The sequence below is a fragment of the Macrotis lagotis genome, chromosome 1 (genome assembly GCF_037893015.1).
Source record: "Macrotis lagotis isolate mMagLag1 chromosome 1, bilby.v1.9.chrom.fasta, whole genome shotgun sequence".
In the NCBI taxonomy this organism is placed as follows: domain Eukaryota; kingdom Metazoa; phylum Chordata; class Mammalia; order Peramelemorphia; family Peramelidae; genus Macrotis; species Macrotis lagotis.
The window spans coordinates 870631455-870652694 of NC_133658.1; the positions used below are offsets into that span (position 1 = coordinate 870631455).

General features: G+C 42.3%; 1 protein-coding gene across 6 annotated transcripts in view; it reads left to right on the plus strand.

The window, feature by feature from the left end:
• The first annotated feature begins 2441 nt into the window (after nt 1–2441).
• The window catches only part of RAP1GAP (RAP1 GTPase activating protein), a 96105-nt gene continuing 77306 nt past the window's right edge, over nt 2442–21240 (plus strand). For 4 of the 6 annotated variants that reach the window (XM_074218198.1, XM_074218195.1, XM_074218197.1 and 1 more), the window contains exons 1-2: nt 2444–2540; nt 6771–6806. In XM_074218198.1, coding sequence (XP_074074299.1) covers nt 2497–2540; nt 6771–6806 — 80 coding nt within the window. In that variant the 5' untranslated portion in view covers nt 2444–2496. Of the gene's footprint in view, nt 2541–6770; nt 6807–21240 lie in introns of all 6 variants that reach the window. The other 2 variants (XM_074218194.1, XM_074218199.1) reach the window with 2 other exon arrangements.

The following is a 21240-nucleotide window of genomic DNA, read 5'->3' on the forward strand; positions in this document are numbered from 1 at the left end:
GCAGGGTTTTATGCTGGGAACCTAATGGGGACTGATTAGAAAGAGGAATCTGAAAAGAATGATTTTGGAGTCTCATATTCAACATCATGTCCTTTTGCTTGATACAAGAATTCTTTTTTTTTTTCTTCAACATCTCCTATTAGCAGAGTGATATGGTGGATAAACTATTGACCTTGGACTCAGGAAGACCTGGGTTGGAATCTGACTTCAGACTCTTCCTAGCTAGCTGTGTGGCTTTCAGCAAATCATTTGCCTTTTCTGACTCTGTTCCTCGAAGGTATAATGGGAAGAACAGTGATCTAGGATGGGCAGGCACAGAGAGCAGCCCGGGAGGAGCTCCTGAATCACTTCCATCCCAGAACCATTTGAGTAGATGGGGTAAATTGTGAAGCTCAATTCGATAATGTATATATAGGGCTTTGGAACTTCAAAAGTGTTCGCAGAATGCAAGCTGTTGTTATTATCGTGATGGTTGTTATCCCCAGCCTCGCCGTCATACTCTAATGAGAGAGGGCGCATTTCCTGTGGGAGTCTGGGGGGATGTTGCAGAGAGGGTTGGGAGTGGGCTAGGGATGGGTGGGGGCCAGGCATCTCTTTCATCGTGAGGTCATAAATCGAGAGCTAGAAGAGAACCCAGAAGCTGTAGTCCAACCCCTTATTTTATAAATAAGACAGCTCAGGCCCAGAGAGGAGTGAAATAGGAAAGAAACAATTATCAATTAATGTGCTTGGCTCTGCTAAGCACTTCACAAATAACATCTCATTTGATCCTCACAACAACCCTGCAAGGTAGGTGTTATTATTAATTATCCCCATTTACAGGTGAGGAAATGGAGGCAACAGAGGCTGGATTTGAACCCAGATATTCCTGACTCCAGACCCAGCACTTTTACTACTGTACCACCTAGCTTTCCATAAGATCAAGTCCTGGGCAGCACAGCTGTATAGAATCAGGAGTTTTGGGGGTCTTTTTTGGCCTTGGAGAAATTTTACAAAGTACAACTAAGAAAAAGGTGGGGGACACCCTGGGACTGGAAGGGATGCTTTTGGGGAAGTTGATAGGTGAAGGTGGGAGGGAGGTGAAAGGAAGAAAGTAAGGAGAAGGGAGAAATATGGTAGATTGAGCCCAGAGTGGAATCCTGCCTCTGCCACTTCTTCCCAGGTGTATGAACCTGGGCAAGTCACTAGGCCCATTTTGGGGAGCCTTACTCTCCTTGTATGAGATGGTTGGATTTGATAACTTCCAAGTCTCTTCTAGATCTAAATCAGGGGTTCTTTCCTTGTAGTCCCTGAACTTTTCTTTTTAAGCTATTTTGATGACTATATTTCAGTATAGTTGGTTTGCCTTTGTAATCCTATGTATTTTCTCTGATGCCTTTAAAAAACATGGGTGCCCCTAGGCTTCCCCAGATTGCCTCAGGGGAAGAGGTTCAGAATCTTGTTTCTAAATCCATGATTCTCTGTGATCTTAATGTTCAGGAGTTATGTAAGGCTCGCTCCTGCTGCCTGGTGGCTACCTGTTTTAAATAATTATTCTTTCTGACTAGGAGCTAAGCCTGGTAGACCCTGACAGATGAAGGATTGCAAATGTCCCTTTAAATTCTACATCCTGGGGCAGAGTTTTGCTGGCCCTGTGCCAGTCGGTCAATGAGCCTCTGGGGCTCTTTGTATAACATTTTAGGTTCAGAAACCAAAGCTCAGGCCATGGGGAGGGGCCAGTTGGAAGCCCTGACTCCAGAATGGGCACTGCTTCCTTTCTCTCTCACCCCAAGCTCTGGGAAACACAGCCCTTTCACTTGGAAGTGGGCATCTCCCCAAAGGCTTGGCTGGCTCCCTCACTGGAAATTCTAGCAAGGCTGCCCTTCTCCACCAGTGCCCCCTCCCTGCCCCCGCCAGTCCTGGAAAGAAAGCCTCAGTGTTGGGCAGGAGGGGGCGTGTTCCCGGGACCCTGAACAAGGCTGCCCATTCTCCAGCCGGTGGGCCCCGCTCCCCCTGAGCAGCTGGGACATTCCTGCACTGTGCAGAGCAGAGCGGCTCGGCCAGGCCGGCCTGAGAACAATCTTAGCTTGTGGAGTTCCGTCCTAGCCACGTCTCCTCCCATCCCCTCTCAGCCTTACACCTCCCTTCCCCACCCCCAGCTTCCTTTCTGGGCCCTGGAGCCAGAGCTGGGCCTGGGGCAGCCAGCTGCAGCTCAGGAGGGATGGAGATCCCAGCCTCTGCCCCCCAGGAGGGGATTCCATATGATGACCCCACGGGGTTACCACTCATGCCTTAACAGGGACCTTGCTCTTGGGGCTGGAGGTGTAAACAGCGGCCCCAGAAGCCCTGGGCTGTTGCCAAGGTGATTGGGCAGCCTGGGAGACAGCTCCATCCAGGTTTGGAGGCAACCAGCTGCAGCCTGGAGGAAGCTGGAGCCTGGGGGCCCAGCAGGAGGGGGAGGCGGTCCCCGGAGGAGCAAGCAGCAGGCACGGTGGGTACATTCTATCAGTGGGCACCATGAGCGGCAGGAAGCGGAGCTTCACCTTTGGAGCCTATGGCGGGTAGGTGTGGAGTCGGCCAGGGGTTGGGACTAAGGGACTGCCTGCTGGGTCTCAGGTGCAGGTAGGAGAGAGGTCTCAGTGGTGAGGGCAGGAACCAGGGAGAGCTTGAGAAAAGGACAAGTTTGCTGTTAGGGGAGATGGCATGGGAGCCAGCCTCCTCTCCTGTCCCTCCAGCTTCTGCCCAGGGGTAGGGAGCAGGGAGCAGAACAGTAGTCAGAAAAAGCTGGCAGGCTTCCCACCCTCCTCACAAAGGCTACCCAAGCCAGCCCTTCAACCTGAGGGGGCTGTTGCCTCTCTAGTCCAGACAGAGCTGGGGCAGACATCACCATGCCCCAGAGAAGGGTTGGGATAGGAAGGTGCTGCCCAGATCTGGGTGGGGATTCTTTGCTCTGGGCAGACAGTCTGACATCACACTTGGCAGAGGGGACAGAGGAGTGAGCCTCCCCGACTGTGCCTTGTCATTTCCCCGGGCACGGCTGTCTGGGCCACCCTGGATTTAGATGACCTGCCAAACTCAGAGCCGGGGAGCATGAGCTGGCCTCTCAAGAGAGTGTAGAGGGGAAGGCTACCTGACATGAGCCTCCCACTGGGCAAGAGGGCAGACTCCTAGCCAGACCCAAGGAGCCTTTCAGGAAACTATATGGCCCAAGGGAAGGAGCCCTAGCTTTGGCATCAGAGGACTGGTTATTAGCATTAGTGTGACCTTGGACTTGGGTATCATCAGTCTAAACCCTAGATCCTTTGTATTTCTTCCATCTCTAAATCCTATCATGCTTTTCTGAAACCCTCTCCTCGAAGATTCTGGTGGGAAGAATATTGGACCTGGGGTCCAATTCTGGCTCTCATATTTACAACCATGGGCAAGGTAATCTTTCTCTGTACTGAACTGTTGACATATCGACAGCATTCCTCCCACTCAGGGAGCCAATCTAGTGATTGGAAGCAATCTTAGAAATTTTCTAGCTCAACCTCTCTCATTGTGCCGAACCAGAGTAAAGGCAATATGTTGCCAACATTTCAACATCAAATATTGGTCGAACAAATAACACTTTTTAAAAAAGTGACCGAGTTTCCACTGCCCCAGGTTCCCAGGGTTTATGAAAATCTTGGCAGAAGGGCAGGGAGCCATCCTCCTCTCCTCATCCTCAGAAATGAAAACCAAATGAATATAGAAGGGTTGGGGGGAGAGAAGTCTGGAGGATCCCAGTACGTGTGCTTCCTGGTTTTGCCCCTGGGACTCAATTTTCTAACAAATCCTGTGGATTTTGTGGTTCCTCTTCACACAAAGTTGTGTGACCTTGGGCAAATCACTCAGCCTTTCTGAACCTGTTTCCTCATCAGGAAAATGAGACTAATAATACTTTGCAGTACTTCCCTCCTTGGGTTTGATGTGAGGCACTCCAGATAACGAGCATAAAGTTATCTGGCAAAGTATATTTATATAAATGTCAGTAATTATTTTTTATTAGATTTGTTATTTGAGGAAGTCATTCAATGAAGGAGAAAGCAGCAGAAACTATGGGGATCAGAGAGGTCTTTCCCTGATGGTGACACCTAAGTTTAGCCATGGAAAATGGAAATATTCTGAGACACAGAGACAAGGAAGTTGTGCCTTGCAGGCATGGAGAATGTCTTGGTGTGAAATGGAATATTGAGTTAAAGAAAAAACTTGTAATCCTGTTTGGCAAGAAAGCAGAGTATGAAGTGTGTGGGATAAAACTGGGGCTCCTAGCCAGAGCCAGGTGGGAGAAGGTCTTAAAATGCTAGTTTGTGTTTAATACTAGAAATGTTAGGGAACCAATGATGATTTTGGAGTACTGGAATGACAGGGTTTAGACCCATGCTTTGGAAAGATATGTGGAAAATGGATTGGAAAGTGTAGAATCTTGGGCAGCTGGATAGAGCACTAGTCCTGGGGTCAGAAGGACCTGAGTTCAACTCTGACTTCAGACACTTACTAGCTGTGTGACCCTGGGCAAGTCACTTAACCTCCATCCCCACTCCTCAAAAAGCAGAGAGGCTGAAAGCAGGGAGAGAAATTAGAAATTTATTATAATAGGCCAGGCAAGAAGGAAGAGAGAGTGCCTGAATTAAATGGTGAACATCTAAGTGAAGGGATCTAAGGGAACATAAATGAGAAATATGGAGGTGGAATTTACAATTGATTGAATGCAGGGGGGGCAAGAGGGATGAGTCAAAGATGGCTTCAAGGTTAGTATGGAGAGATAGAATGGTGTTTTCCTTAGTAGGGAGGACCCGAAATTGGATTTTTAGCTGTGTTCTGTGGTCTCTCCTCTCACCCTGCTTTCTAGATTGGTGAATATGTTCCCATCTGGGTCTCACTTTCAGGGCCTCTCCTTAATGTGCGTAATTGGTGTGGGGTGTCCATGCCAGGCAGAGGCGGGACCCAGGCACTCCACTATCATTATGCTGTCTCCGGGGCTGGATGATAGGAATGAGGAATGGGTCCCCCACGCTGAAATGCCGCAGGTGGGATTAATGCCAACAGTTGGGCGGGCATGAGGCAGGGGGGACTATGAGTATAGGGAGGGCTTCTCCTGGGTTTCTGTGACCTTTGCTGGGCCTCCTCCTCAGCATTCCTCTCCCCTCCCCAAACGACCCACTTACTCTGAGACTTTTGGATGTTAAGCTTAGGGAATCCTCATTAGGTGATCTTGGGAGAAGAATTATTAAATTCATAGAAGCTGGATGACTCCCTCTGAGAGAGGTTATAACCATCCCAAGAAGGAGGTAATAGGGGAGGTGACCCCTGCTGTCTCCTTTAACTCCCAATATTCTAAGATCCTAAGATTGTTGGGAATTTGGAGACCTGGGTCCCCCCCCCCAACTTTGTCACGAATTAGCTCCATGACCTTGAGCGAGATCCTTCACTTTCCTAAGACTCAGTTTCTTCTTCTGTAAAATGGTTTCCCTGAACTCTGTAAAGTGGTTTCTTTGAACTCTAATATTCCATCTTCCTAAGTTTTCTTCTAGCTCTGACACTCTCTTTTCCCCAGATCTCTCCTCCAGCTCTGCATTCTGTGTTCCCCTGATCTCTCGCCCTGTTCTGTGGATTTTTCCAGCTCTGATTTTCTAAGACTGATTTTCTTTCTGCCCTTATTTCCCATTTGATTGGGGAGGGGGGTACATTCTTACATTTAGGCTCATCAAAAACCTCCAAAAAATCATTGAGGAGAGAGGAATTCACTTCTGAGTTAGTTTTTTTTCTATTTGTAAAATAAATAACCATCTCCTGTTGTGTCTTATTTTGTAAGTCCTATTTCCATATGTCATATTTGCTTAAAGTGAGGTGTACAGAGCAGGGTGAGGGGAAGTGGAAAGATAGTGGGGAAATACGTTTTGGGGGAGTCAGGAGATTTGGGTTGGGGTCCTGTGTGACCTGGTGCAGGCTACTTCCCTCTTTAGACCTCAGTTTCTCTTTTTCATCAAACAGGGGGTTTTGGACTAGTTGCTTGCAGAAGTCCTTTCCAGTTCTAAGTGATTATGTGACTGGGGCATTCCTCCTTCATAGTCTCATAAGGTGGAATGCACCCCTCCTCCATTCTTTCTGCCCTCTGGGTTGGAGGCCGAGGAGGGGGGCCAGGAGGAGGGGCTGTTTATTTTCACAACAGAGGAGTTCTTGTATAAACCCCCTTCCCCACCCTGCCTCAGACTAGGCCAGAGAGCATGAACTGAGACCTCAGCTAGCTGAGGCTAGCTACTCCTTCCTAGAAGCTGGACAGCAGCCAGATTTGAGCTTGGAAGTGCACCCTACTCTGAGTGTTGAACAGGATCAAAAAACACTTCTGGGGAATTAGAAGGGACAAAGCCCATTAGGATTGTATGTTCCCACCAGGGACTCTGGGAAGAAGGTGAGCCTGGAATCTCCATTCAGTTGTGTCTTTCCCATCCTAGGGCTTCTAGGCTCTGAAAGTCAGAGCATATATTATAATGGCTTAGTGGAACTGGAAACAAAGAAAGTGGGTTCAAATCCAGATTTTTACTTTGTGCTTTGATCTAGTTACTTTAGCTCTCTGGGCCTCAGTTTCCTTTTATTTGTAAAGTAAGGGAGGCTAAATGGTCCTGTCTTTGGCCAATGATACTGTTCCCCACCCCCCCCCACTCCTGCTGTGAGAAAAGGTTATCTCTGGGACCCTGAGAGGTTGGTATGTAGAAGGTAGTACTGCTTCCAATTTTACCTTCCCTCTTCCCTCCCTTGCTGTTTTTCAGGTTGGACAAATCCTTTGTACGCAACCGGAACCCGTGGTGAGTACCTGACCTTGATTTACCCCAAAGGATATCCTCAGGGGGCCTCTGCCCCCCACTCTCTTTTGCTTAACATTCATTTTGTATAAAATTTTGAGTTCCAAATTTTCTCTCTCCCTCCTCATCATCCCCCTCTCTATGATGGCAAGCAACTTGATGTAGGTTATGTACAATCATGTAAAATCTATTTCCATATTAGTCATGTTGTGAAAGAAGAAATAGTTTGCAAAAAAATTAGTTTGCAAAAGGAAAAAACCATGGAAAAAATAAATTGAAATTAGTATGCTTCAATTTGCATTCACTCGATCAGTTCTTTCTCTAGAAGTGGATAGCATGGGATTGTCTTGAATCACCGTATTGCAGAGAAGAGCCAAGTCAGTCATCGTTGATCATCACACAGTGTGGTTGTTATTGTGTACAATGTTCTCCTGGTTCTTCTCATTCCACTCAGTATCAGTTAATATAGAATTTTCTAGGTTTTTTTGAAATCATCTTGCTCATTATTTCTTAGAGCACAATAGCATTTCATTATTTTCATAGACCACAACCTGTTAAAGCCATTTCCCAGTTGATGGGAATCCCTTCAACTTCCAATTCTTTGTCATTACCAAAAGAGCTGCTATAAGTGTTTTTGCACATGTGGGTCTTTCCCCCTTTTTTATGATCTCTTTGGATTACACACCTAGTAGTGGTATTGCTGGATCAAAGCAACTGGATATACAGTTTGATTGTCTTTTGGGAATTTGTTCTAAATTGCCTTCCAGAATGGTTGTATGGTTCACTTTACCAACAGTGGATTAGTGTCTGAGTTTCCCACATCCTTTTTAACATTTATCATTTTCCTTTTCTGTCATATTAGCTAATCTGATCAGTTGAAGGGATGCCTCATAATTATTTTAATTTGCATTTCTGTTAAAGAATTATGATAGAGAATTGAGTCAAACATATCATATACATTGATAAGTTTGACTCTGTTCTCTATATATTTGAGAAGGGAGGGCTTTATCAAAGACTTTGGTGGAAAAATTGTTTTCTAATTTCCTGATTTCCTTCTAATCTTGCCTCAGGTAAAACCTTTATAGTTTAATATAATTAAAAATTTCCATTTTATTTTGTAGAGCTCTTTATGACTTGTTTGGTCATAAATTCTTCCCTTCTCCATAGATCTGACAAGCAAATTATTCTATGCTCTCCTAACTGAATTATGGCATTATCCTTTTTGTCTAAATCATGTACCCGTTTTGACCATATCTTGATATTATGGTGTAAGTTGTTGGTCTACACCTAGTTTCAACTATACTACTTTCCAGTTTTCTAAGCAGTTTTTGTCAAATAGTGAGTTCTTATCTCAGAAACTGTGGCCCCTCGGTCTCAAGGAAGCTATACAATGATTAGAGGTCCTTACCCTGGGAGGTTTTTGTCAGTGGCATGAATGTCTCACAGTGAGCTTCGGTTTTATGCAAGAATGCCCTTCAGATAATGGTGCTGAACTAAGTGATCTCTAAGGATGTTTCCAGCTTTTTAATCTTCTTTTCTAAGGTCCCTCCAGCCCTGACATTTTGTTCTAAGGGCCTTCCTAACTCTGGTCTTCTAAATTCTCACATCCCTTCCAACTCCATAGTCCTAGGAGAGACAAAAATGAAATTTCAGTAATTTTGTTTCTGTAATATTACGTAGTGGACAGAATATTGGATTTGGAGTCAGAATACTTTGGGTTCAAGATCCTGTTTATTAATTACTAGGCTTGTGATTTCAAATTGCTTCTCCTCTTTTGACCTCAACATCATCTTCTGTAAAATGAAAGGGTCCCTTTTAGTTCTAAGTCCATTGAAGAATTTTCAACCCTTTGTACCCCACTGTTGAGAAGGACAGGTGGAAGGGGCTGCCCATAACTCCCCATCCTGTCCTCCTAGATACAGAAAAGCAGAGAAAGAGAAAAAGGAAAAGGGAATTCCCTCTGGTCAAGTCAACTTTTGGTGAAGCAGGTCAGGCATTTAAGCTGTATGTAGCCTCATTTTCCTTATTTGCTTGATTTGCCTGTTTTTGTTTTCTGCCCTGATGTTGGTCAGGTTAAACATTCTTTTTTAGTTCAGAGGTTACAGAAAGGTCAAGTAAGATTGATGGTTCCATTTTCTGTGGAGGATGGCAGATCTAGGAGAGATGGTTGGAAATTACCAAAAGGTAGATAACTGTTCCTCTTAAGGAAAAACATTCTACTACCACTTAGTTACTCTCCAAAGTTGGAATCATAATTCACATTTCTCTCTTATTCCAAACTCTATTAAGTATTTTTCTCATAATATACCTGTGAACTCCAGTGTTATGCTCCCATTTTGCAGATGAGAAGACTCAGAAAGATGAGGCTACTTTCCCATGGGCACGTGGCTAGTAATTAGTTGTGCATGAGCCATGATCAGAATCCAGGACACCTCAAATTCTTTTAGATTGTCTCTCCCTGCTGATAGTGGTTGAGTGTCTATTTGTGTGGGATGTTGGAGAGGAGATTATTGTCAGGGAATGGATTGATTTAGATGGCCTTTGAGTTCTGTCTCAGCTGGGTGATTCTACTAGCCCTTTAAAGGTAAAAAAATTAATTCCCTGAATGGGGCACTTTTTATTAATTCACTCTATCCCCCCTTTTATGGCAAGGTAATCGGGGTAAAGTGACAGATAGTGACAGATGTTTGAGGTCAGATTGAACTCAAGTCCTCATGACTCCAGGATTGTGCTCTAACCACCGCACCATCTAGCTGAGGCCATTTTCCCAAATTACCATATGGATTCTAATTCTCATGTTCTGCCTGGTCCCAGGTCATTCTACAATCCTCAGTAACCCATAGAGCTCCTCACCCTTTTCACTCTCCCCCATCATTCCCCTCTCCCACAAGCACATTTCCAGGAAGCCCTCTGCAGTCTCTCTCCTTCACAAACTCCATTCCCTACTCTTACATATACAGCCCCCAATCTCCCCTGGAGCCCTCTTCTTCCTCTACTCCTTCCACCTCTGGTTTTCAGTTTCCCCTTCCCCCCACCCCCTCCCTTCTTCCTTCTTTTCCCAAATCCCTGATATCCCTCTCACCTTCCACTCTTTCTCTTCACATCTCTGTGCCACCCCTCCAAACTCATTCTGACCAGTCACCATCTTCCTTTCCTTAACCATCTATATATACACATATAGATGTTGACCTCCATCTACTCTTCCATCCTTCTGCTTCCAAACCTCTTCTTTCTTCTTCTCTCACTTCATCTTCAGTCACACAGTTCCTTCATCTCTGAACCACTTTTCAAAATGTCCAGGTTCCCTTCTCCTGTCCACAGCTCTCTGCTCTCCCACTCCTCTGGAGGAGACAGTTTCCATCTTTAAGAGGAAGGGAGATTAGCGGCATCATCGAGGTGACAGCTCAGGAGCTTCCCTAACACATGGGGTGGGAGGTATCTCCACACTTCCTGAGGATTTGCAGTAAACAGATGCCCTGGCAGGCGGGTGCCTTTCCGGCTTCCCTAGCACTGCTGCCACGTGATCAATGTGCCCTGGCTGTTGCTGCCATCACTTCAGCTCTGGTAAGATGTCCTTGCATAATTCCTGAGACACCTTCTTCCCACTCAATTCTAACTCTTCCCGAGATGCCATGGCCTCCTCTGGCAAGTCAAATTAAGTCAATAAATATTTATCCAGTGTCTGCTGTCTGGCAGGCACTGTGCTAAAATACAAATGCAAACCAAAAACCCCAACCCAAACCAGTTACTGCTTTCAAGGAGTTTGCATTCTAACTGGGGAAGACCATCAAGAAAAGAAAGATGAAATACAAAGGGTGTGGAGGGAAGGTATCCTGATTTTGGCATGGGAAAGAAAGAAATCTAGAGAGTCAAGAGTGAAGTCCAGAGAGGAATGAAAGAGAAGCCATGGGGGGCCTGGGTACTTTCTGTAAAAAGAATTGACCAATCAGAAGATGACGCCACAGGAGGAGGTGACTTGCAGAGTGAGAAGGCTGCTGAAAGAAGGTGGAGAAACAAATCTTCAAAGTCAGAAATCGAGAAGCCAGAGAGGAAGTCACTTTCCCTGGTCCTTACCAGGGCTCTAGAAGCTGGCATTTCAAGAAAGGGGCTAAGATTTCAGTCCTTATGTCACTGGCAGGTGACTTTTTCAGTCAGATCACCTCTGATATTTGAAATATAATGGAGAGAGGACTAGGCCTGCAGTTGGAAGACCTGGGTTTGAATCTGGTTTTAGACCTTACTCACCATGTAAGTTTAGACAAGTCATTTTACCTCTAAGTCTCAGTGTCCTCATTTGAAGAGTTGAGACTCCATGACCTCTAAAATCCCTTCCAGACAAAATCTATAATCCTTGGAGCTCTCTGTGTGATGTTGGGTAATTTCTTTTGTGGCCCTCTCCTCTATTTCATTGCTAAACCATCTGTCAGATATTTATTGAGCACCTATTAAAGTTAGAGGCAGCTGGGCAGTGCCATAGAATGCCAGACTCTCAGTCAGGAAGATTCATCATCATGAGTTCAAATCCATCCTCAGACCTATTAGTTTTGTGACCCTGGGCAAGTCACTTAACCTTGTTGCCTCAATTTCTTCATCTGTCAGGTGAGCTAGAGAAGAAAATGGCTAACTACTTTGGTATCTCTGCAAAGAAAACCACAAATGAAGTCATGAAGAGTCTAATACAACTAGTCATGACCCTGCAGGTGATTCAGAAATGGACTAGTTGCTCATGTATGGTTGTATCCTTTTCTGCCCCCAAGGAACTTAGCATGTGGGTAGAAACATATCTACATGCCCATGTGAAAATAATGGCTTCTATCAGCGGAGATCAGTATCTCATTTACTTATAACCTTGAAGAGTTGCCTGAGACATTGGGAATTTAAATGACCTGGGCAAGGTCACACAGCCAGTGTGTGTTCTAAGGCAGGAATTGATGACCCCTTGCTCTTGACTCTGGGGCTAACTGTACACTACACTATACTGTAAGTATTAGAAAACTCATTTTGCAAATGAAGGAAACTGAGAAACTGAGAAACCTCAGAACTCAAGTGACTTGTCCAGGGTCACACATCTCATCAGTATCTGAGTTGGGATTTCAACCCCATTTTTCTCATGCTGATCTTGGGGTTCATTGCCCTATCCTTTGATACCTCTCTATAACAAGGCAGTATTAAATTCAAATGAAGAGATATTTATTAAGGACCTCTTCTAGGCTTTGGGCTAATACTAAAATCAGAGCTGTGAAGAGCAGTTTAGTCCTTGCCCTTGGTGGGTATGCGGTCTTATAGGGGAAGGAAGTATATGCCCAATAAATGTGATATCAGGCAATATTAGTGAGGAGTTTGATAGAAAGAGATGAGAAATTCATAAGACTGTAGACTGTGACCTTGAAGAAATCAACTAATCTAATCTGTCCCCCCTTTATCCTATAGACAAGGAAACAGAGGCTTCAGGGTTAAGGTTAAAGAAACTACTTAAAATTACATAAAGTTGGGGAAGGAGTAATTCCTTCTAACTGGGAAGAAGGAAGGCTTTCTGGCAGAGGTGGACTTTAAAAGAAGGGAAGACTTTTCAACAATTAGAAACATAGAGACATCACATTCTATAAAAAATTTTATTACACTTTAAAAATATTTTATATTTAATATTCATATTATAATATATTTCAATTATGTATATACTTATATATTTTTAAAACTTCCTAATATAATCATCTCTTCTAGCTTTCCCAGAGAACTGTTCTTTTTTTTTGGGGGGGGAGGGTGGAAGAATTTAAAAATTGAGAAAAAATTAGTTCAGCAAAGCCAACCAATACCTCAACCAAGTCTGGCTTTATATTCAGTAGTCTCCTACATCTGCTAAGAAGGCAGGAAGGTACTCTCCCTTGGCTCTTTTGGGGAGGGCCAAGCTCATTCTTCATAATTTCACAGCCTTTGGCTTCAGTTACTATTCTTTTCATTTACATTGTTTTAGTCATTGAGTACAATGTTTTCCTGGCTCTGCTGAGAGATGTCATCTAGGCATGGGGGATGGATGACTGAGGATGCCTTGAGCCAGGAAAGAGAAAAATGAAATCCATCCAAAAATTGCTCATTTATTTGAGCTGGAGACAAAGGGTGTCCTTAGGATAATAGGATCACTGAAATGGAATCTGAAAGAGACTTTAGAAATCACATAGTCCAAGCCCCTCATTTTATAGACAAAGAAACTGAGATGCAGGAACATATTAAAGATCACAAAAGGAAGGAAGAAGCAGAGCAGCACTAGAACTCATCTTTTCTTTTTAAATTAATTATTATTTTATTTTATCCCCCCCCCCCCCAATCAAGTTTCAGCATTTGTTTCCAAAATCACACTTCCCCTCATTGAGAAAGTAAGTTACTGGATATAGGTTAAAAACTGAATATAGGTTAAAAATGTGTAATCATGAGAAACAATAGTCATATTGTAAAAAGCAAACATAACCCTCCTCAAAAAAAGAGAAACATCAAGAAAAATAAAGTGTGGGGGGGAAAAGTATGCTTTAGTCTGCATTCAGACAACATCAGCTCTATCTTTGGGATGGACAATATTTTTTATCATAAGTCCTTCAGAGTTCTCTTGGATCACAACATTGCTGAAAAAAGGTAGAGCTTTTACAGCTGATCATCCTATGATATTGCTTTTACTTTGTGTGACAGTACATTCCCCAACAGTACATTTTTTACTGAGAGCATCCTGCTCATCATTTTCCATAAGAGAACAGCGTTTCATGTCAGTCACATACCACAATTGCCTAACCAATGGGCATCTCCTCAATCTCAGCTCCCTGCCACCAGAAAAGAACTACTATAAATCTCCATATATAAATATATATACATATATATATATGTATATATATATATACATATATATATATATATAGAGAGAGAGAGAGAGAGAGAGAGAGAGAGAGAGAGAGAGAGAGAGAGATTGATTTTTCTTCCCATATTTCATCTCTTCTGGAATATAGACCCAGCAGGGGCACCACTAGACCAAAGGTTAGTCATGGTTTAATAGACCTTTTGGTATAGTTCCAAATTGCTCTACAGAATTGTTGAGTCATTTCATAACTCCTTCAACAATTCATCAGCGTCTCAATCTCCCTACCTCCCTTCCAACATTTGTTATTTTCTCTTTCTGTCCTTTTAGCCAATTCAATAAGTATGAGGTAGTACCTCAGAACTGTCGAACTCATCTTCTGACTCCAAATTCTGTGCTCTTTCCTTCAGCTGGTCAGGTCATAGACAACCTTAAAGACCATCCATAGAGTTTATATTTTATTTAGTAGGCAATGGCAGAACTACTGAGGCTCATTGATCAGAGGAAGAATTTGATCAGATTTCTGAATTAAGAGGATGACTTGGTAGCCAGTAGGGTAAGATGGAGAGGGAAGAAATCTGAAGTCAGGGAAATCATATTGGAGGCTCTTATGATTTTCTAGAAGAGATTTAGGTGTGGTGACTGTAGGACTAAAGAGGAGAATGTTTTCTTCACCTCTTTTTCCAGAGTGTTTAATATAGTATTGGGATTTGCTGTTCTTTAAATGTTTAGTAGGAATCACTTGTGAATCCATCTGACTGAAGAGAAGAGAAGAGGTGAAAAGCCTTAGTGGAAGGAGAATTGGCAGGACTTGCAATTTATTGGCAAAGGAAGAAGGAGGGATGCTAAGTGTCAAGAAAATTCCTTGGTATCTAGTTTGGGAGACTGGGAAGCTCATGGTACCAATCACAGAAATAGGGAAAGCAGGAAAAAAAATGATGCTAGAATAGGACCTCAGAGACAGTGTGGTGCAGTGGAAAGAGATTTGGCAAAGGACCCTGGCTAAGATCCTGACTCCGTTGACGCCTTTGCTGAGCTTTGAGTTTCTTCATTTGCAAAACAAAGGCATTGGACCATATGACCACTAAGGTCCCTCCCACAAAATCTGTTAATCTTATGAACCTGTATCTGAATTGAAAATCTCCTCTAAAAAATACCCAAGTGGTCATCCAGCCTCTCCTCAAAGACCTCCATTCAGGGAACCCATTCTTTCCCAAGGTTGTCTATTCTCCTTTTGTTCAGTCATAGTTGTCTGACCCTTCGTGACCCCATTTTTGGCAAAGAGTAGTTTGCTATTCCTTTTTTCCAGTTCATTTTACAGATGGGGAAACTAAAACAAAAAATCAAGTGACTTGCTTAGAGTCACACAACTTTTAAGTGTCTGAGGCTGAATTTGAACTTAAAAAGATAAGACTTTCTGACTCCAGGCCCAGCGCTCTATCCCATGTACCACCTAGCCACTTAACTACTTTTGAAGAAGTCTAATTATTATAGTGTTTTTCCTTATAGAAAGCCCAGAAACACCTCTGCAGCTTCATTTCATTGCTTCTCTGGTGGCAAGAAGAACAAGGCGAAACTAAAGTCTTTTTTCTTTAGAAACTTGTAAACAGCTATTAAATGCCTCCCACCACCAAAAGTCATCCTTTCTTCAAGCTGAGTATTCTCAGTTCCTTCAGCTAATCCTCATATGGTATGATTTTGTGACCTTTTACCACCTAACCACCCTCTTTTGGATGTTCTTCAGCTTCTCAGATCTTCGTAGGAGTCCCAAACTAGGAAGGGTAGCCCTCATTCAGTGTAGCACCCAAGAGAAACCAGGTGTGATCTGATCAAGAGAAAATGCAAAAGAGCTATCATTTCTTGTGTTAGGGACACATCGGGCCTTTCAGTGCAGCACAAGATAGAATTAGTTTTCAGTTATCTCTAATTGAGCTTGCAGCTGAATATCTTTATAAATAATAATAATAGCTAAAATGTAGACAGTACCTACTATGTGATGGGTGTTGCTCTAAGTGTGTTTCAGATATGATCTCATTTAATCATTTTTAGATGTACTACTGTATAGCTGAATGACTTACCTTGGAAGTTGCTTTTTTGAACCCAATCATAATGTTTTATATATATATATATATATATATATTATAATGTTATTTATTTAAGGCAATGGAGTTAAGAGTGACTTGCCCAAGGTCACACAACTAGGGAATTATTAAGTGTTTGAGGCCAGATTTGAACTCAAGTCTTCCTGATTCCAGGGCTGGTGCTCTATCCATTATGCCACCTAGCTGCTCCCAATATTTACATTTATCCTTATTCAATCCCATCTTCTTAGATTTGGAGTCTTGCCTTTATCAAGATCTATTTGGGCCCTCACTTAGTTAATATGTGGAAAGAAATTCTTCTTAGCTTTGTGTCATCTGTGGACTTGATTGCCATGCCATCTCTGCCTTTACCAAATCATGTTAAAAATGTTTGACAACACAGGGTCAGGCACAGATCCACGGAATCGTTTACTGGAGATCAATTTCTAGGCTAGCTGTTGTTGTTCAGTCATCTTCAGTCATGTCTGATTCTTCATGGCCCCATTTGGAATTTTATTAGCAAAGATACTTCTGTGTTTTGCCATTTCCTCCTCCAGGTCATTTTACAGATGAGAAAACTGGCAAATTGTTAAATTACTTGCTCAGATAGTAAATGTCTGAGACAAATTTGAACCCAGGAAGATGAGTCGAGTCTTCCTAGCTCCAGACCTGGCACTCTATCTACTGTTTCACTTAATTGCTTTCTAAACTGATATGGTATCACTAATAACTACTTTTTGAGTCCAGTTATTCAACTAATGTCAGATCTATCTTCTGCACTTTCTTCATGTCCATATTCTTCCATCTAGTCTATAAGAATAGCATATAAGTTGAGTGATGGCTGTGATACAATCTAGGGGAATGTATTCACTCAAGCTTCCTGATCTCCTCCCAGTAAATGAGATTTCCAAATGAAAATGTCCATGGAAATGGATATATCTATCTGGAACTCTGAGATGGAGGTCTTGATTTGGGAGGTACTGAAAAGAGGTGAGATGTATTAAATGCAAAATGAGTAACTGAGAGATAGGCAAACTGAAGGTGACTTAGGAAGATTGCAGATAGTATCTGAGAGGAAAGAGAAATTGTTAGACTATAAAGACCCACACCCACAACTAGAGTTCATGTCTCCATAAAGTGAATGTTATCAACCCATAGCCCAATGGCCAGGAGACTGGAAGGAGACTATTATGTCTGGAAGATAGATCATAAACTGTTATATCTGCAAGAGACTTAAAAGAACACACAAACTCCTACATTATGTACTCTGAGCATATTTGGGACTTCAGTTCTGTTTCCCTTGTCACTAAAGTAGCTGCTAGTTGACTCTGCAACTAAGCATGTTTCTATTCTCTAGATTGCAGTCAGAGGACTGTGGCTTCCAGAACCTTGGAGAGTGATGCCAGCTCTTATGCTAGATACATAGAAATATAAAATGGGAGGAGACTGAGATCATAGACCATTCAATCTCAACTCTAATTTTATTTTAGAAATCTGAAGATAAGAGCAGTGAAGGCACTTACCTTAGGTTACTCATTGAGTGATATATATATATATATATATATATATATATATATATATATATATGTATATAGTTAGAACCCAGGTTTTCTAATTCCCAGACCAATACTTTTCTTAGAATATTTATCAAAGTTGGGAATATCAGAGGGCAATTAATCTATTCCCTTTTCTCCAAGCACAATAATCAGTAATAATAAAGATTGATTGATTACATTTATTTTTGCTATTTCCCTAACTCTGGGCATTGGCTGGAAGAGACAGAAATGATATCAGATATTCATTTTCAAAGACCATCACACTGGGGACTTGGGGACAATATCCATATAATCACAATAATGATAGCTAGTATTTCTATAGTGGTGACAATGCATCAGATGCTCTGCTAAGAGCTCTAGACCTAGCTTTGTCATTAATTCACATTTTAATGTGGAACAAGCCATTTCCCTTTTCTAGGATTCCTCTGTAAAATAAGTTAGATAATTTCTAAGCATTAGATAATTTTTAAAATCCCTTCCAGCTCTGACATTCTCTCTCTCTCTCTCTCTCTCTCTCTCTCAAAAGCCAATGGGGGGGGTTAAGTGGCTTGCCCAAGGCCGCACAGCTAGGTAATTATTAAGTATCTGAATCTGGATTTGAACTCAGGTCCTCCTGATTCCAGGGCTGGTACCCTATTCACTGCACCAACTAGATTCCCCTCTGACATCCTCTATTTCAACATTCCATGTCTTGAGGATATAGTTGGCTTTAATTTAATTCTGGCCTAAGTTACTCCAAATGTTACTTCAAATGAAAAAAAGTTTCAAATATTGTGACTATTCTTTCAATGTTGACACTCCATGTCCTAAGGCTTCTTTTGGCTTTAATTGTCCCTGTTCTAAGGTTCCCTCACCCTCTCACATTCTAAGTCAGATGAACATTTGTAATACTAGAATAACTCATCTATTCACATGTACATTTCACATATTTCCACCATCCATTTGTGGATAGATCAAGAATCAATTAATCTATCAGCAAGCATTTATTAGGCATTCACTCTCTCTTAGGCATTGTTAGGAAATAAAATGCAACAGTCTCTAAACTCATAGAGGGAGAGAAATGTCCATAGAATTACAATAATGACAACTAGTATTTCTGTAGTGGCAACAATGTGCCAGACGCTATGCTAAGAACTCTTGACAAATATTATCTCATTTGATCTTACATAAGTAAGCAAATACAGATTCTAAGCAAAGCAAACATAATAGTTGGGGAGGGAGAATTGAGCAAGCAACTGGAATGACAGTACCTTAGTAAAGACCTCATGGAATCAGTGACCTGAGACTTTTTTGAAGAAAACAGGGAATTTTAAGAGGTAGCAGTAAGGATGGAAGACAGCTTGTTCAAAGGCATGGAGATGGGAGATGGAACAAGGAATAGTAAGCAAATCATAGTTTATAAAAGGGAGTAAAGGTTATTAAATCCAGAATGGTAGCCTCGAGATAGATAGTGCGAGGCTTTGAATGCCTAATAAAGGAGTTTGTTTTTTTCCTAAAAGCAATAAGGAATCAATGCAGTTTTGGGGGCAGGGTATTTTTGTTTTAGGTGTATCACTTTGATAGTTGTTTGGAAGATGGATTGGAGAGAGGAGAGACTTGGAGTAGGGAGAACAGTTAGGAGGCTATTGAAGTCATGGAATGGGGGAATCATCTTCCAAACCTAAACTAGGGTGATGGCTATGTGAATGGAGAGAAGGGGACTGATATAAGGTAGGATCAACAAGATTTGGACCTAAGGGAAGTGGAACTGAGGGAGAGGGAAGAGTCAAGGATATGATTCAAAAGTTGTGAATCTGGGTACCCTCAATAGAAATAGAGAAGTTCAGAGGAAGGGTGTAATTTTTCTTGGGGGAGAAGTGAAAATGATGGTTTCTTGTGAACATATTGAACAAAAGAAGAATGGATTTGAAGACCAAAGACCTGAGCTGAAATATTGTTTCTGGTAGTATTACCTGTATAAGAGTAGGAAAATTACTTTCCTTTTCTGGGTTATATTTGAAATGCATGTGAGATATTCAGTTTGAAATATCCACAGTGGGTAAATTGTATGTGTGGGACCAGAACTCAGGAGAGGGACTAAGACTGGGTATATAGATCTGTCAATCACCCATATGGAAATGATGATGGAAGCCATGGATACTGATGAGATCACCAAGAGATGAGGTATAGAGAAAAGAGGGCCCCAAACAGAACCTTGGGAGGAGGAGGTAGCATCCACAGTTAAGGGACATAATGTGGGTGAAGGTCTTTCAAAAAAAACTGAGAAAGAATAGTCAGACAGGTAGGAGCAGAACCAGTACAGAGAAATTCCATGAAAACCCAAAAGGAGAGATTATCCAAGGAGACATGGTGGTCAGTGGTGTTAAATACAGTACAGAGGTCAAGAATGATGAAGAGTGATAAAAGATCCTTAGATCTGAGAGTTAAGAGATTATTAGTAACTTTGGAAAGAACAATTTCAGTTGAGATATAGTTAGGAAGCCAGAATGTAAGGAAAAGGGATCTTACACCACAGAGATGAGAGAGTCCTTAGAACACAGAATGTCAGAACTGGAAGTCTAGAACACAGTGTCTAAACTGGAAAAACCCTTAGAAGACAGAATATCAGAACTGGGAGGTCCCTTAAAACACAGGATGTCAAAACGACATGGTGAACTGACTAGTGAGGTCCCCACTTCTTCTGCCCTGATCTAATAATGCATCTAGGAAATATGTATCAATTATATAGAGAAGGGCCAAAAGAGGCAACCAGAGTGATGGGAAATGCTGCATTGACTGGTTAAAGAAACTGAGGACGTTTGGCTTCTAGTAGAGGACACTTGACAGCTGTGTCAAAGGGATTAGCCTAGTTCAGCTTGGCGCCACAGGCAGAACTAGACATTATAGGTGCCAGTTATACAGAAGCAAGATAAACCGCCTAACCAGTGGAGGTGTCCAAAAACGTGGTGGGATGACTTGGGAAGTAGTGAGGTATTTCAGAAGTGACAGAGATGGACCTTGACCCAAGTCTTTGAATTCCTAAAGCAGAATTTGCTCCCACAAGAACCAACACATGTGTCAACCAGAGAATGTCCCCAAAACTTCTATGCAGGGAAGTTACTGCCCCTTAGTCTAGATACACATTGACTATGGGAACTAAATTCACCTTCTGCCAATGTGATAGAAAGAACAATGAATTTGAAGACCAAGTACCTGAGTTCAAATCCTGATTCTGTATAAGGATGGGAAAATTACTTTCCTTTCCCTGGGTTATATTTTTTTCCTTTGTAAAATAAGGATGTGTCAGTGAATCTCAACTTTTATATATATATATATATATTATATTATATATTTTATTTTTATTTTTTACATATTTAAAAATTATTGAAGACCCTCCCAGAAACTTTTGTTTATATGGACTATTGATAGTTACCATATTAGAAACTAAAATATCTTCCTATTATTATGAAAACAGTTGTGACCTTACAAACCCCATGAAATGATCTTAGGGGCTTCCTATCATGATCATGAGTTGAGACCCTCTGGATTGCTAAGGTTCCTTCTATCTCTAAATCCTATGATATTCTGACACCCCCCCCCCAGGGTGGTATGGCAGGAAAGGATGGGTTGACCCTGTCCTCAGGTGATCCTCTTTTGATAAGCCAGCTTAGGGAGCTCTTAACCCTGGGGGATCTGAGCAAAAGAAGCAGGAAACACCAGGGCTCATTAGCAGCTTGGAAAGGCCAGGCAAAGAAAGTTGGGTACATCCCTGCTGGGCGCCCTGCTCAATTATGTATTTGGCTGGCAGGCTTTCTGCATTTTTAAATGTGGCACTGCCGGGGGCTTGCTTCCTACCCAGAGAGTCTCCCAGAGCAATGCCTATACCAGCACATGTCACCATAGTGTGTCAGCATGCAGACCACCATCTGGAAGAGAGGGAGGAAGAAGAAATTGAGTATCAGCATTTCTTTTGTGTAGGGAGA